The sequence below is a fragment of the Bos taurus genome, chromosome 8, assembly GCF_002263795.3.
Source record: "Bos taurus isolate L1 Dominette 01449 registration number 42190680 breed Hereford chromosome 8, ARS-UCD2.0, whole genome shotgun sequence".
Lineage (NCBI taxonomy): Eukaryota > Metazoa > Chordata > Mammalia > Artiodactyla > Bovidae > Bos > Bos taurus.
In genome coordinates this window covers 63,831,980-63,848,176 of record NC_037335.1, presented here as the reverse complement: position 1 = coordinate 63,848,176, position 16,197 = coordinate 63,831,980, and the positions used below count along the sequence as shown (strand labels likewise).

The 16,197-nt window shown below is 44.6% G+C and overlaps 1 protein-coding gene across 2 annotated transcripts in view; it reads left to right on the top strand.

Annotated features, from left to right (window-relative positions):
• The first annotated feature begins 11,597 nt into the window (after nucleotides 1-11,597).
• Nucleotides 11,598-16,197, top strand: part of ANKS6 (ankyrin repeat and sterile alpha motif domain containing 6) — a 54,026-nt gene continuing 49,426 nt past the window's right edge. The window contains exon 1 of one of the 2 annotated variants that reach the window (XM_010807996.4): nucleotides 11,598-12,182. In XM_010807996.4, the coding sequence (XP_010806298.2) occupies nucleotides 11,836-12,182 (347 nt within the window). In that variant the 5' untranslated portion in view covers nucleotides 11,598-11,835. The remainder of the gene's footprint in view (nucleotides 12,183-16,197) is intronic. The other variant, XM_002689736.6, reaches the window with a different exon arrangement.

The following is a 16,197-nucleotide window of genomic DNA, read 5'->3' as shown; positions in this document are numbered from 1 at the left end:
GATATCCCAGGGGAAAACCACCCAGAAAAGTAGAAAGGAGGCTGACTGGGTGGTGCTCCAGTTCTTGTCCCTGAAATCAGAGCCTTGACACTTTATTTGCTTAATCTTTTAAACTTCTTTATTAGATTGCAGCATCCTCCTCCCTACTTACCAGAGAACTTGGTAACCAGGCCAGAGGAAGCATCTTGTTCAGGCCCACTGCTGATCAGTAGCAGAATAGGAAATAGAACAGGATAAAAAGGTGTGGCAGAGACTGCTAAATATCTGCCAAAATCCAATCTTCTCATTTTCCTTAACAGTAGAATCCTTTTTTAAAAAAAATTGCTTGTTTTTCTGGACCCATGATCTTCCAAAATAGAGACTAGATTTCCCAGCCTTCCTTGCAGCTAGGCATGGCCAAGTGACTTAAGTGTGCCAGTGATGGGCCATAAATGGTGGTGTCAGATGGGGCTTCTGAGTCACGTCCTCAAAGGAAACTTCCTTACCTTTTCTTCTTCTGGCTGGATTGTGGTTATGAAGACGAGCTCAACCAACCTCCTTGGGTCATCCACTGAAAATGGTGAAACACCATGGCAGGAGTCCAGTTCCTTAACATTGTAGACACTGAACCAGTCCAGATGGCCTCCTTCCAGGCTTTGTTTATGTGAGAGAGAAATAAACTTCTATAGTATTGAAACCACTGTTTCTATCAGTTTTCTGTCCTAGGCAATCAAGTCTAATCCTCACTGATACAGAGGATTAGTTGCAAGAGAATTCTTCCCAAATCTGACTCTGATACTATGGTGATTTTAAAACCAGGTTGCAGAACCTCCCTTGTGCTCCAGTGGTGGAGAATCTGCCTGTCTATGCAGGAGACATGGGTTCGATCCCTAGTCTGGGAGGATTCTACATGCCACAGGGCAACTGAGCCTATGCGCCACAAACCACTGAACCTGCACCCTAGAGCCCTCGCCATAGCAAAAGAAGTCCACATGCTCTAGAGCCCATGCTCTGGAACAAGAGAAGCCACCACAATAAGAAGACCGTGCACCACAACACAAGAGTAGCCCCCGGTCACCGCACCTAGAGAATGTCCACTCACAGAAACAAGACCCAGTACAGCCAATAAATAAACAAAAATAAATAAAGCAAGGCTGCAAATTCTTTGAAACTCCCTCCCCTTGAATCAAGGCAGACTTATAAGTGCTTCAACCAATAGAATATGGTAGCAAAGAAGTTAGGTTTATACTAGAAAAGAAGTTAGCAAAGAAGTTAGGTTTAACTTCTTAGGTTAGGTATAAAAGGCCATGAAATTTCCACCTTGGGAAACTTCACGGGCCCACTGTTCTTGGAGTCTTGAGCTGCCAGGAAAGAAATATGACTATCCTGATGCCATCATGCTAGAGAGGCCACAGGTAGACACCCAGTCAAACAGCGTCAGCTGAACCCAACCTTCAGCCACCCCTAACAGCCCAGGCATCAGACAGGTGAGTGAAGAAGCCATCTTGGAAGTGGATCCTCCTCAGTCATTTCACATCATCTCAGCTGTGTCCCCAGACATCAGACCAGAGAAGTGCTGTCTTCAAACCCCTGACCCACAGAATCCATGAACATAATATTGTCTTACACCATGAAGTTTTGGGATGGTTTGTAACACAACGATAGATAACTGGAACAAATGGGTGATTTTAATCAACATATTTCAACAGGAAATATTATTGAGCATCTGTGATGTACCAGGTACCACACTAGGGGATAGGCATGCTATAATGAGCACGTGTCAATGATAAACAAAGCTGGACTAGTTAAAGTGGGAAGAACAGATTTGAATCAGTAACACACTATTGCACTAGGAAAGAGGGTCCAGTATGAACTCATTCAACTTTGACTTGTACAGAGGTAACTGGGAGTTTTAAGTAAACTCGAAGAAGTGAAAAATTACAAAGGATTGGTCAGTGTAAATGATCAGCCCAGACATGTCTGTTGGCTGGCAGTCATCAAAGTCAGATTCTATGTTCCCGCTATGGCTGGGAAACAGAGGCCCTGTCCTTTCTGATGATTGCATTTTAAAAGAATGGCTTTCAGGTCTTTGAGAAAGATACTCCTGAATTTTAGGAGATATATACACATCTTAAGGGACAGAGAAAGATTTACAACTGTAAGCCCCTTTTAGTAAATGCTGTAAGAAAAGGTGGTCAGGGGCCTCTGGTTAGGTGTTGGACAGAACAAACAGCAAATTCTTTGGATAGCCTTGAGCTTTCTTAGGCAGGCACTTAAGGGATCATAGTCTTTCTTTTTTTTTTTTTTGCCTGATCTGCATGGCATGCAGGATCTTAGTTTCATTCCCTCCTAGGGAATCAAACCTGCTCCCCCTGCAGTGGGAACCTGGAGTCTTAACCACTGGACTGCCAGGGAAGTCCCAGGGTCATAGTCTTTGAAACTATGTTAGTGTTTAAGTCTTTTTAATGTGAGGGGAAATGGGTGGATAAAATCATTTGTGTTGAGTCTATAGCTTTTACAGCCCATGGTTGAGCCCTAGTCAAGAAGAGGGTTTGGAGGAACCTGTCTAGAGTTTGGTCATGGAGAAAATCTTTGTCATAAGACAGATACTTTTGACATCATGGTGTTGAGAGTGTGTTGAAATGGATAGATAATAAAAAAGATAACTTATTAGGATTGTGATAAGTATTTTGAAGAAAAATTACAGGGTGCTAAAAGGACTTATACTAGTAGAATCTGGTTTAAGGGTTTAGGAAGGCTTCAGGGATGGGGGAGCCTGGTGGGCTGCCATCTATGGGGTCGCACAGAGTTGGACACGACTGAAGCGACTTAGCAGCAGCAGCAGCTGTGAAGAAGTTACCTGAATGTTAAAGTGATATCAGAGATTTGAAATCATATATTGGTTAATCTGGAACTCCTTCTGCTGGTGCCCAACTCAGGGAAATTGATAGTCTTGTATCTCCTATAGAAAGTTAGAGTGTGTAAATTGGTAAACTAGTCCAAAGGTTTTTATCAGATATTCACTATTTTCAAAGGGATCACAGCCAAAAAGTTAAGAAGCAGAAGTCTGGTCTGATTCTCTCATTTTACACATGGGGAGCCTGAGACACAGAGGGGAGATGGTGTCCAACAAGTTGATGGCTCAGGCAGAGTAGGATCTAACTTGCCATCTGCTTCAATTTACAGTCTCTAGTAACTGGGCTCCCTGGAGGGTATGGCTCTTCCATGAGTCATGTCCCCCAGGGCTCCAGAGGGGAATGGGGTTTGGAGTGAACCAGGGAACGCAGCTTCGACCCAGAACTGCTGCTGGTATCAGACTAGTGGGAGATGACTCCACCCACAATAGAGTCTGCTGGTTGGAAGGCAGGTGTGATAGGAAAGGCTTGGAGCTGTGTCTTTTGGCCTCTGTCCAAACACTCAACACATTTAAGATCTGTGGTCAGATTAGAAAACAGACAAGGATTACAACTTGGATTCGTTTACCAGATTGGAATACTTCCCAATAGAGGTTCAGTTGCAGGGAAAAGAGTGATGGAATTAGGCCTTATAAGACCTAGGTTCAAGTCCCAGGTAATGCATACAAGCTATCACTTATTGAGCATCTATATATATACAATATTGAGCACCTATATAGTTTTATATATATATGTATATATATATTCCCAGGTTGCGCTAGTGGTAAAGAACCCGTCTGCCGATGTAGATAAGAGATATGGGTTTGATCCGTGGGTTGGGAAGATGCCCTGGAGGAGGGCATGGCAACCCACTCCAGTATTCTTACCTAGAGAATTCCATGGGCAGACAAGCCTGGCGGGCTACAGTCTATAGGGTTGAAAAGTGTTGGCCATGACAGAAGGGACTTAGGCAGGCATGTTTATATATATAAAGCCTAGCAATTTATCATATACATATGATATACATATATACATACATATGTACATATGTATACATATATATGCATAGACTTTATAATACGCATATATATATAACTGCTGCTTTTTATTTATATATATGCATATTATAAAGTCTATGCATATATATGGATATATAAATTCCTAAACTTTATATAAACTGCTAGACCTCATCTATATCTGCATATATATATACATATGTATATATAAATGGACTGCTAGACTTTATTTTTCATGTATAATCTCACTTTACCCCCTGACAACCTTGCAAGGTAGTCGGATGAGAAAACTCGGGTTCAGACATAGTTTATCCATGGTCACACAATGCACAAGTGGCAGAACAAGGATCTGAGTCCAGGTCAAGGACCTAGTTCAGGATTTTCTACCACACACCTCAATGGCAGGCAGCTGTGAGACCACAGGCAGCTTAGCCTCGTGGCAGGAGCACCTCCTTGGAGCCCACTTGCTTGAGCTCAAACCCCAGCCCTATCACAGACTGCTGTGAGGCCTTAGGAAAGTTACTTAACCTCTTTCAACTCAAAGTGCTGACCTTTAAAATGCTGCTGATAATAATAGTACCTGAGTAAGGTTTTTGGAAAGGGTGGAAAGAGCTTTTGCAAGAGCAAATGGAAAATGCCTAGTGCTTTGCTACTCAAAGTGTGGTCCTTAGATTAGCAGCACTGGTACCACCTGGGAATTATTAGAACTAAAATAGTGTGTTAATAGAGGTAAAGTAACAAGTTACTCTGCTTACCCAGAGTATTATGTAAATACTACTAATGATGATAAGTTGGCACCCATAGAGGGCAATTTCAGTGGGGACCTTAATTCTTCTCATACCTCTTCCCAAATTGAGTAGCTTACCCTCTCCTTGGGTTTCTTGTTAGTTTGAGGAGCTTATTTGTTCTTTGATTACACCATCTTATTTGCTGCTCAACCAACAGATTTCTGTAGAAGGCACTTTTGATTTGTCATATTAGTTCCCGTCACAGAGGGTCATTACATTTCTTTTAGAGTCTAGTAAGATACACGGTAATGGTAATTCAAACATTAGTGGGAAAAGATAGCTGATACAATCAGTGATCAGGGCAACTTGATAAACATTTGGAAAAATAAAGTTAAATGCCAGCCTCACACCTTGCATGCAAGTCTCTTCAGTCATGTCCGACTCCGTGTGAACCTATGGACTATATAGCCTGCCAGGCTTCTGTGCATGGGGATTCTCCAGGCAAGAATACTGGAGTGGACTGCTCTGCCCTCCTCCAGGGGATCTTCCTGACCCAGGGATCGAACATGCGTCTCTTTTGTCTCCTGCATTGGTAGGTGGGTTCTTTAACACTAGTGCCACCTGGGAAGCTGCAACCTCACACTTTACACCAAAGCAAATTTCTAACGACCTAAGAATGTCAAAGTAAACAAAAAAATAAAATAAAATCTAATGACGAAAGTATTGGGTAAAAAAACCCAGAGATCATTACGGAAAAGTTTTATAAATTTGACTACATAAAATTTTTAAATTCTGTAAGGTCCAAAATAACATAAGCTCACGACAAAAGACAAGTCAGAAAGACATATTTGCAGATGACATTTACTCAATATATAAATTAACAGAGAAATAAAAAGAAAAAATAGAAATAAAAATGACCAAAGGATTTGAATAGACAGCTCCCACAAAAAAGAGATCTAAAAAGGTCTATAAATATATCAAAATATCTTCAACTTCTCTACTTAAAAAGCATGCAAACTAAACTTACTCCAAAATAGTTTTTCACCTATCAGATTGGAAAAGATAAAACAGGTTATCAATTCCAGTGTTGTCAAGGATGTGAATAAACAGGCACTCTTATCCAGTTGGTAGGAATGCAAACTGGTATAACCTTTTGGAAAGCAATTAGGCAAGATTTATTTGCAATGTTAGTATTTATATCCTGTTGATTCTGCAATTTCACATCTACCAATTTATTCAACAGAAATAGATTCATAAGTGCTCAAGAGATAAGCTTACAGGAAGCTTATTGCAGTATTGTATGTAAAATCAAAAAGTTGGAAACAACCCAGATATCCACTAAAAGGAGATTACAAAATAAAGTCCTGCACATCCATACAGTGTCATTAACAAGAATGACATTAATTCTGGGTGTTTAACATACAAATGAGCTTAAGCTGCATTGTCAAGTAAAAAAAAGCAAGTTGTAGAGCCGAATGAATAGTATGATCCTGTTTGGGTAAAGTATGTTGATATGAACAAAGGAAAAACTCTAAAGAAATATTCACCAAACCACTAATCATGTCATACTTATTTCTGATCAGTGAGATTCTTTGGCCCTTTCATCTTCATTCCATTTACTATTTTTTCAACAAATATTTATTGATCACCTACTACTTGACAGGCAATGTACTAGATTCAAGGGATATGATGGTAAATGCCCAAAGTCATGGAGCTAAAGAAGCCAACATTCTATATTTCTACAACACTGGAATTCTTAAAACAAATATTATCATCTTATCAGGAAAAAAAAGATATTTTAAGGTAAATCAATATTCTTTAGAGATTACTTCCACACTTCTTACCTCCCTGCTAATCCACTGCACCAATCTCTGGATCCCTGTTCTCTTTTTCCAATGTTATTTCCTCCCTTTTTGTGTAACTACCCAGATCACATCCAGTCTTTCTGCCCAACTTGTGGTCAAGCTCTCCCATGAAGCTGTCAGTGACACCCCTGAACTCTGACACTTTACTCTGAATTGACGACGAAAGCTTACAGTCTGCCCTGTTCCACAATCATGTGGGATTCCCCGGGGACCACCTTAACACACATAATGTCTGGCACACAGGAGGCACTCAAAGTTGGTTGAACAGGGATTGTGTCTGTGATGGAGGTGCACTACTCAGCTGGCCCTTCAAGAGAACCTGCTTCAGGGAGAACAGCTGACTGAGAACCTCTAGCTGTGATATTCTTCCTGAGGCTACACTTCCTTTGGTTTTTCCCAGTGACCAAGCATGGTAGGACACAGAACCCAGCCATTTCTGTTTGATGCACGAAGAGTTAGCAGACTTCCTTTGCCTGGGCACTCCCCATCAGTCTGGTTGAGTCATCCCCAAAATCGCAGGGCAATCTGAAGCTCTTTCTATCCAAGCCTCCTTCCCTCCCACTCTCTTTTCCCAGTTATACCTGCATCTTGGTCTGAAGGCGCTCCTTCTCTTTCCTGATTCCTTCCACCTTTATCCTATATAAGCATTTCTCCCAGGCAAAAACCATTATGGCATTTGATTCTCAGAGGACCCAGATCAAAATAAGGATTTGTGAAAAAGTCCTAGAAGAGAGCTCATAAATAATAAGACTGTAGATACACTTGCAGAAGAGATTTATGTACCAAGATGTGCTGGATCCATTCTTCAAAATCTCTGTGTACACAAATCACCTGGGAATGGTGTTGAAATGGATTCTGGTTCAATTGGTGTCTGGTGGACCCAAGATGCTATATTTCTAAGAAGCTGTTGGTCCAGGGACCAGTTTGGGCAGCAAGGGACTGGATTCTTTATTTGCCCCCTCAGTCTCTCCTCCCTGGGAGGGGCTGACTGTGAGGACCACGTCAGTAGGCTCTGAACCTCTGGCTAACAGTTAGGTTTGGCCAATGAGGAGCACTGGCAAGAGATCAGGGGGCAGGAGGAGGATGAGGCCAGAGGTTTTTATTCCTCTGGGGATTGCTTCTGCTGGGTTGCCATAGGCTGGCTGCGCCCCTCTATTAGAGACCACAACCCCCATCAGGTACATTTCTCCAGTTTTCTCTCTTGCAGAACTCCAGTAACTGCTCTCTCCCTTCCCCCTTTAGGCCTGGATTGGTAATGGCTCCCTACTGTCATCAGCCTCTGAGTACTGCATCATCCCTTGTGGCTCTTAGTATCTGCCCACATATCTGTAATTAGTCCGTTAGTAAATGGTCCTCATTTCCCCAGCCAAATGTACCATCTGTCACCTGCTGGGACCCTGACTGCTACAAGTGCCATTCAATGAAGACTTTTTTTTTTAATAACAGCAGAAAACTGGAAACAACCTAATTGTGCATCATTAAAAAATGATTAAATAAATTATGGTACATCTGCTTAATGGTGTTATATGCAACCATTAAAAAGGATGCAATAGATCTATATTCACCTACATGAAAAGATGCCTAAGCCACTTGTTCAATGAAAAAAAGGGTGGAGGGGATGTTCAAAATAGCATGCATAGTAGGAACCCATTGCTTTAAAAAGTTAAAAAAATGCATTTGTTAGCTTGGATTGCAAATAACCACCACCCTGCTCAAGACAAACCTAACTGAAAAGAACTGGGAGATGGGGAGCAGTTATGGCTCCATCTTTTTCTATCACTTGTCTCTGCTTTTCTGTATAGTGGCTTCACTCTCAGGCAGGCCATCTTTAAGTGGGACAGAGCAAGCCCCAGCCTACTTATGACAGCTGAGGACCTCAGCAGAGAGGGTCTTCTTCCCAGCTGCTTTGACAAGAAATCCTGGGCTGAAGGAATTGGAATGGGCTTGGACATACACTAATCACTGAACCACTCAGACTGACAGTGGGGGAAGGAAGCTCCCCCAAAAGAGAGGGTATCTCTTTCCTGAGTAGGAGAAGCAAGACAGGTATAAACAACAGAGATCCACCCTAGAGGGAATATTTGTAGTAGACCTTTGTTATCCTTCTTGGCTGCCCAGCATCATAACCCTTTCCTATCCAGGTGCCCTACCTTCTGGGGCACCCACAGTGGAGCCTACCTCCCATTATGCATGCTGAAAATACCAGAAATGCACTTTCCCAGCCCCCTTTCTGCAAGGCAAAACACATGACCTGGCCAGGCCACTCTGATGCTCCCATCTCTGGCTCGGACTCTGAAGCCAGTGACACCAAAAAGGGCCTGTGTAGAATCCACCCTGGTGTAGGATGCAGCTTGGCATGATTTGGGGCACTGTTCTTGGTTGTGGAGCCTTCGGGGCTGGTTCTCTGGCCCTTGTGGGATCTGTGAACTATGAACAAAACCTCATATTGAATCCCCTTTCTTCTTAAATTATTCAGAGAGTTAATTTCTGCTACTTGCAATCAAGAAGCTTGATTAATGCCTATAAGTAGGTGTGCATGTTAGAATACATATGAAATATCTTTGTAAAGATAAAATAAATGTGAATATTGGTTACCTGTGGGAAGTAGGACTGGGAAAGTGGAAAAGGGAAAGGAGCTTTTGCTTTCACTTTATGCCCTTTTGTGCCGTTGGAATTTTCTTTTTTGTACCATGTATCTTATGTCTATAATGAAACAACTAGTTATTAAAGTATAAGAAAAGACACCTTAATAAATAGAATAACACAAGGAAGCAGTTGCTCAGGATTTTCAAGGAACCAAGTCTTCATTAGACATTGCGAAGGAAGTTGTTCTCATCTCTATTGGTGAATGAAGCCAAATCTGGAAACGAGTGACTGTGTACACTCACACCTTGCTTTGTTGTGCTTTCCTTTATCGTGCTTCCCAGATGTGGCATCTTTTATAGAGTGAAGGTTTGTGGCAACCCGGCGTGGAGCAAGTCTATGAGCACCATTTTCCCACCAGTATTTGCCTACTTTGTATCACTGTCACCTTTTGGTAATTCTTGCAGTATTTCCAACTTTTTCATTATGATTTCATCTTATGGTGATCTGTGATCAGTGATTTTTGATGTTAACTATTGCAAAAAGATTACAACTCACTGAGGCCTTAGATGATGCTTAGCACTTTTCACAATAAAGTATTTTTAAATTAAGGTATTTACGTTGTGTTTTCAGACTATGGCACACTTACTACAGTATACTGTAAACATAACTTTGGTATGCGCTGGGAAACCAAAAGTCACGCGACCCGCCTTTCTGCAATGGCTTGGCACCGAACCCACATTATCTCTGATATATCACTGTACCACCTCCAAAACTGCCAAAGTGATTGGCTCTGTCCCCGTTAACTCATCTGCTCAAACATGTTCTATGATTATCCATTAGTCACAGAATAAATCCCTGGTACTGAAGCATTTTGCAATCTGAGCCCTGTGTACTTTCAAGACGTCCCCTCATTTTACTCTTCATCTAAAAGACTCTCTTCCAGCCCACCGGCCCAGACCCTAAGGGCATTACCACCTTCTTTCGATCTACCAAAGCCATGACCCTTATTCCTTCCTCACACCCTCAACCAGTTTTGTTCTGTATTATAATTCTACATACATGACATAGTCCTTTTAACAAACACCTACTCAACATATAGCTTTTTGCTAGACTTTGGGGCCACATCTCACAGTCTATGGGAACCAATTACCCCAGATCAGAATGTTAACCTCTGTTACCGTGATGAATGGGAATGTAGCGTAAAGCAATTTGCTGGCCGGGCTGCTCTTATTAGAATCTTTGTCTTTCCCTCTGCCTGGATTGCACTCTTTCCACATATCAGCGTTACTTGATCACTCAATTCCTTCAGGTCTCTGCGAAAATGTCATCTTTTCAGTGATTTCTTTTCTACCCAATCTATTATAAAACGACATCCCATCCTTTAGTCCATTTACTTGGATTTTGTTATGTTCTGTTTCTTGTTTAAAAACACACCATAATTTAACATACAAGTTACTTACTTGCTTGTACCTGTCTCTTTCCACTGTCAGGCCCAAAATGGCAGGGAATTTTCTTTTCCATTCCCTGAAGTTTCTCCAGCACCTAAAACAGTGCCTGGCACATAGTAGGCACTCAGTAAATACTTCTTGAGATAGAAAGAGAACTGGACTAGATGTCAGAAGACCTGGGTCCCAGTCACAGCTTTCCCGCATGACAGTTGTGTGGCCTTTAGCAAGACATAATGTCTTCAAGCCTTAGTTGTTGTACAGTTGCTAAGTTGTGTCCAACTCTTTGTGACCCCAAGGACTGTACCAGGCCAGTCCTCTCTGTCCCTCACTATCTCCAGAGTTTGCCCAAGTTCATGTCCATTGAGTCCTTGATGCCATCCAACCATCTCATCCTCTGTTGCCCTCTTCTCCTTCTGCCTCAATCTTTCCCAGCATCAGGGTCTTTTCCAATGTGTGGGCTGTTCATATAAGCCTTAGTTACGCTGTAAATTGGAGGTGATAGTCTGGGCCCTTCCCCGTGGCCGACAGCATTGCTGTTAAGGATCAAACAGTGGGTCTTAAACTTCAACGTGCTTTAGAATCACCTAGAGGGCTTAGGATACAAGTGACTGGACTCCATATTCGGTTTCCGATTCAGTAGGTCTGGGTAAGATGAGAAAGCCTGCATTTGTAAAATGTGGCAGATGGTGGTGCTTCAAGAACCACTGATGAAGAGACATGAAGGTACAGGAGGTGCTTGTAACCCTAACGCCTGTCCCAGACAAGAACGGCACTGATGGCCGGGCAGGACACTGTGGGAAGAGAGAGCGGACCCAACTGTACCTTAACTCAGTCAACGACCATTTAGGAGGCGCCGGGTTAGTGCTGGGTGCTGAGGGTCAGTGGCGCGTGCCACAGGCCTATGAGGCTGTGGTCTCAGACCTTGGCCCAGTGGTCAGGAACTCGCAGCGTTGAGGAGGGCTGGAGAGGCCGCTCCGACCTCCGTACGGGGCAGGAAGTCTCTGGAGCTGCGAGGAGGACCCCAAGCGGGCGCCGAAAACTCAAAGTCGAACTCGCGAGCTCGGCGGGCGGACGCTGCCCGGAGCTTCCCGGAACCCGCGGTCCACCTCCGCCCGGTTCCCCGCCCCCGGTGCGGGCGATTGAGGCGCGCTCTCGCCCCGGGCGCGCGCCGGGCACACAGTAGGCGCGCGCCCCGGCCCTCCGCACACGGCCGGCACACAGTAGGCGCGCGGGCCGGCGGAAGTGGGCGCCGGCGTGCGGTATCCGGGGGCGGAGCTGGCGCGGCCCGCCCGGCAGACAGGCCCGGGCCGCGGGCCGCGATGGGTGAGGGCGGGTTGCCCCCGGCCTTCCAGCTGCTGCTGCGCGCCTGTGATCAGGGAGACACGGAGACTGCGCGGCGGCTGCTGGACCCGGGGGCTGCGGAACCCGCGGAGCGCGGCGTGGAGCCCGAGGCGGGCGCGGAGCCGGCGGGGCCCGAGGCGGCCGGGCCCGGGGCGGCGGCCGGAGCGCCGGTGCCCGTGGACTGCTCGGACGAGGCGGGCAACACGGCGCTGCAGTTCGCGGCGGCTGGGGGCCACGAGCCGCTGGTGCGCTTCCTGCTGCGACGCGGCGCCTCGGTCAACAGCCGCAACCACTACGGCTGGAGCGCGCTCATGCAGGCGGCCAGGTGAGGGGGTCGGGGGTGCCAGGGAGCCTGGGTGGTGTCTAATGACCCCCTGGGCGCGGGGTGGGCTCAGGCGGTCGAACCTGCCCGGCGGCCCCCAGCAGACGCTCCGGGAGGTTAAGAGTGAAGTACTGGTTCGAGAGAGTTGAAATCGTAAACTTTGAGCAGTTAGGGATACGAACTAGAAGCGGACGCGCTTTTTAATAACGTAAAATCAGAATCCTAAAAGCATCGGCCTTTCAAACACAGAATCTGGAGACAGCAAATAGAATCTTAGAGACTTAGAAGCTTAGTGATATTCATTGCAGCAAGGTTTTCCCAAAGAACCAACCTACCCACCCTGGCTTGGTGTTGGGGATGCTGCGGTACCCAGATGAAGTCGCCACGGAAGCGGTGCATTTGCCAGTGGGCGGGCCAGGCAAAGGAACAGACTGCTGGGGGGACAATCTGAGGGAGCTCTTGGAGAACCGACTCAGTTTCAGGAAGTAAGGGAAGCTTTCAGGTAAGGATGAGGTATATATTGTCGAGACCTAAGGATACCTAAGTGTTGACCTGGATAGAGGGAGTGAAAGATGGATGATAGGTGCAAAGGTTTGGAAGCTAAAGTGAATTTATGCATTCGTAGGACTGCTAGAATGATGTTGTGGCTGGAAGGGCTTTGGAGTAGTGGGAGATGAGTCTTCTCTGGAGAGAAAGAGGCAGATGCTTGGCGGCAAGGCTGGGAAAAGTGACAGTTCATAAGGACACTGGGGAGTAATGGAGTGTTCTAGGCAGAGCAAGTGACAGAATGAGATTTATGTTTGGAAAGATCACTTTTACTGCAGTTTGAGGATGGATTGGAGGAGTGAGCTAGAATCAGAAAGTCTGGTTAGGAAGGGATTGCAGCAACCCAGAAAGAGGTGATGGTGGCCTGGACCAGAGCAGAGATGGCTGTGGGAGAGCAAAGAAATGAGTTTGAGATGTATTCAGGAAATAGGATGAACCAGACTTGAAATTCTAGTATAAAGAAACTCTGGGGGGACTTCCCTGGTGGTCCAGTGACTGAGACTTCACACTCCAGTGACTGAGACTTCACAATGCAGGAGGCCCGGGTTCAATCCCTGGTCAGGGAGCCAGTTCCCACATGCCACAACTAAAGATCCTGCGTGCCGCAACTAAGACCCCATGCGGCCAAATAAATAATTTTTTTAAAAAAAGAAGAATCTCTTTTTTTTATATATACTGTGAGGTATACTGTGAGGTCTCACTCCTGTCAGCCATCTACTTAGATCCCACCCAGTTTCTTGGAGAAATTTCCCAAGGAAGGAACAAAGGTCATTTGTAATTTTGGTGAAAGTGAATGTCACTCAGTCCTGTCCAACTCTTTGCGACCCCATGGACTATATAGTCTGTGGAATTCTCCAGACCAGAATACTGGAGTGGGTAGCCGTTCTTTTCTTCAGGGTATCTTCCCAACCTAGGGATCGAATCAGTTCTCCCGCCTTGCAGGTGGATTCTTTACCAGATGAGCCACCAGGGAAGCCCACGAATACTGGAATGGGTAGCCTATCCCTTCTCCAGAGGATCCTCCTGACCCAGGAATTGAACTGGGGTCTCCTGCATTGCAGGTGGATTCTTTACCAGCTGAGCTACTAGGTAATTTTGATGGATATTGCCAAATTGCTCTCAATGCAAGTGTATTACTTTCCAATGGCTGCTGTAACAACTTATTACAAAGCTAGCAGCAACCACATCACTCTGACCCCTGCTTCGTCATCACATTTTCTGACTCCTCTACCTCCCTCTTCCACTTTTAAAGATCGCTTGTGATTCCACTGAGCTCATCTGGATACTCTCTCCATCTCAAGGTCAGCTGATTAATTTCCCCTTTCCCACAGAATTTAACAGGTTCTGGGAATTAGAATCTGGACATCTTTGGGGAACCCATTACTCTGCTGACACAGTAGTGGTACCGGTTTACCCTCCCCGAAACAGTGTCTATGAGTGCCTGTTTTTCTACAACCTGTCCAACAGAGTATATTATTAAACTTTTGGATTTTTGCATCTGATGAATGAAAAATATTTCAGTGTGGCTGTGATTTGCACTTGTTAAACTGAGTGAAGTAAAACATCTTTCCATATGTATGGGCCATTTGATTTTCTCAAAGGCATTGAAATCACAACATTCTTACCCATAATCTTCTCATTATGACCTAGTTATATTTTATTTCTGAGTTCATTTCCAAGTGTCACATGGTTGTTCTAATCTAACTTGTATTGCAGGAAAATTTTTATTGTGCATTATTTTCAAATATGTCATTTTCAACTGCTTTGTGATATATCGTCCATGGGCAGTACTGTGCTTTGGTTACCCATACCTTAGCCCTCGGGCATTTATTTCAGTCTATAAACACACCTAGGGAGTGCATCCCAGCTGTAACACTCAGCTGCCCATTCGCATGGGTAATGCAGTGTGTTATGCATCTATCAGTGTGTCAGGCACCCTTTGTCTTAAGACACCTGATTTCTTGCCTGGCACTCTCTGGGGGTGCTCATAATGTCTTTTGGGCTATGGACCTTACTTCTGAGGTTCCCTGTCTCTTTTCGTGGCCCCATCCACTCTTCCAGGCTTTAAAACTCCAGGTAAGTCCTCATTCCAGTACCTGTCTGTGCCATCCTGTCTCTCCTTCCCCTCTGTCTTACTTAGTTCAGGGCACACATTTATAAGTGGCTTCCTACTTCTCTCTCTTCTTCCAAGTGTGCCTTCTGTAATCCCTCCTCTGTAGAGCTTCCAGATCTTTCTGAAATGACTGGTTGTGTGTGTCCCACAGTGGCTCCCTTGGATCAGGATGGCCAAGCACATGGCTGTGTGCTGACACATTCCAGTCTTGTGCTTTTCCTCCATGAAAGTAGACGTGCCTCAGCAATGGTGCTCCCGGCAGCCACCACTTTCAATGAAGTGAGCATCTATTTATTGTCACAGCTCTCTGTGTTCCAGAGCTCATCATTGGATCAGGACCACCAGAGACCCTGTGCCTGGACTGCAGTTGGGTCTCTTGTGAATGTTTCAGCATCAGAGATGGTGTCATTCATGTTTTTTTTTTTTTTTTTCCTGTTCTTAAAACAGCCTTTATTGAGTACTTATTTTGTGTCAGGCTCTGTGCTAAGTGCTGCAAATGAGTGAATTCATTCAGTCTACGCAAAATCTGAGGAAATGCTACTGCTGTCTTCCATTTTACAGATAGAGAATCGAGGCTCAGAGAAGTTAGTTCACTTGTCCAAGGCCACACAGCTACGAATGGATAGAGTCAGATTCACACCTAGGCAGGTGCTCCAGAGCCTGTGCTCCTAGCTATGAGTCCCATAACTCACTGTTTTCCTCTTGGTATTGGCCACAAGGAAGCCACTTGCCAAATTTGCTTAACACTAAAGGGACAGGTTGTGTGGTGTTTATTTTGGCTCCAATTTTACCCTTGACTTCCTTACTTTCTGCCTGCCAGCGTGGCAGAGCTGGCTTCTCCATCCAGAGCTCTCTCAGAGTGGGAATATATGCCAGGTCTTTCAACAGAGGTGTTAATTGCTGAAATTAATTGCTAATCGTAACAGCTGCTCAGAAAGCCCCGAGCTTCCCTATCTTCAGTAATTACCTGTTAGAAAGTTAGCATCCCCCAAATTATCTCAGCCTTCATTGAATCATTTTTTATATTTTCAGCCTAATTTTCAATGGCCTCTTGGGCTACTCCTGAATTCAGAAAGCATCTCGAGTGTCAGCATTCCTGCCTAGATTTAGGCCTTTCCTTCCTCTGTGAGTTTGTTATACCAGAAGAACTGGAGTTTCAGATCTTAGGGTCTAGGTTCAAGTTTTGACTCAATCACTTCCAAATTGAGAGATTCTGGATTATTGCTTTCCATTGTAATCTTCAGATTCCTCATCTGTGAAATACATTATTAGCAGTTTATCTCAGGGCTTACTAAGATCCAATAGATAAAAACAGGATAGTATCTTGTTATCTGCTGCTAGATTTTTATCTCATGCTTG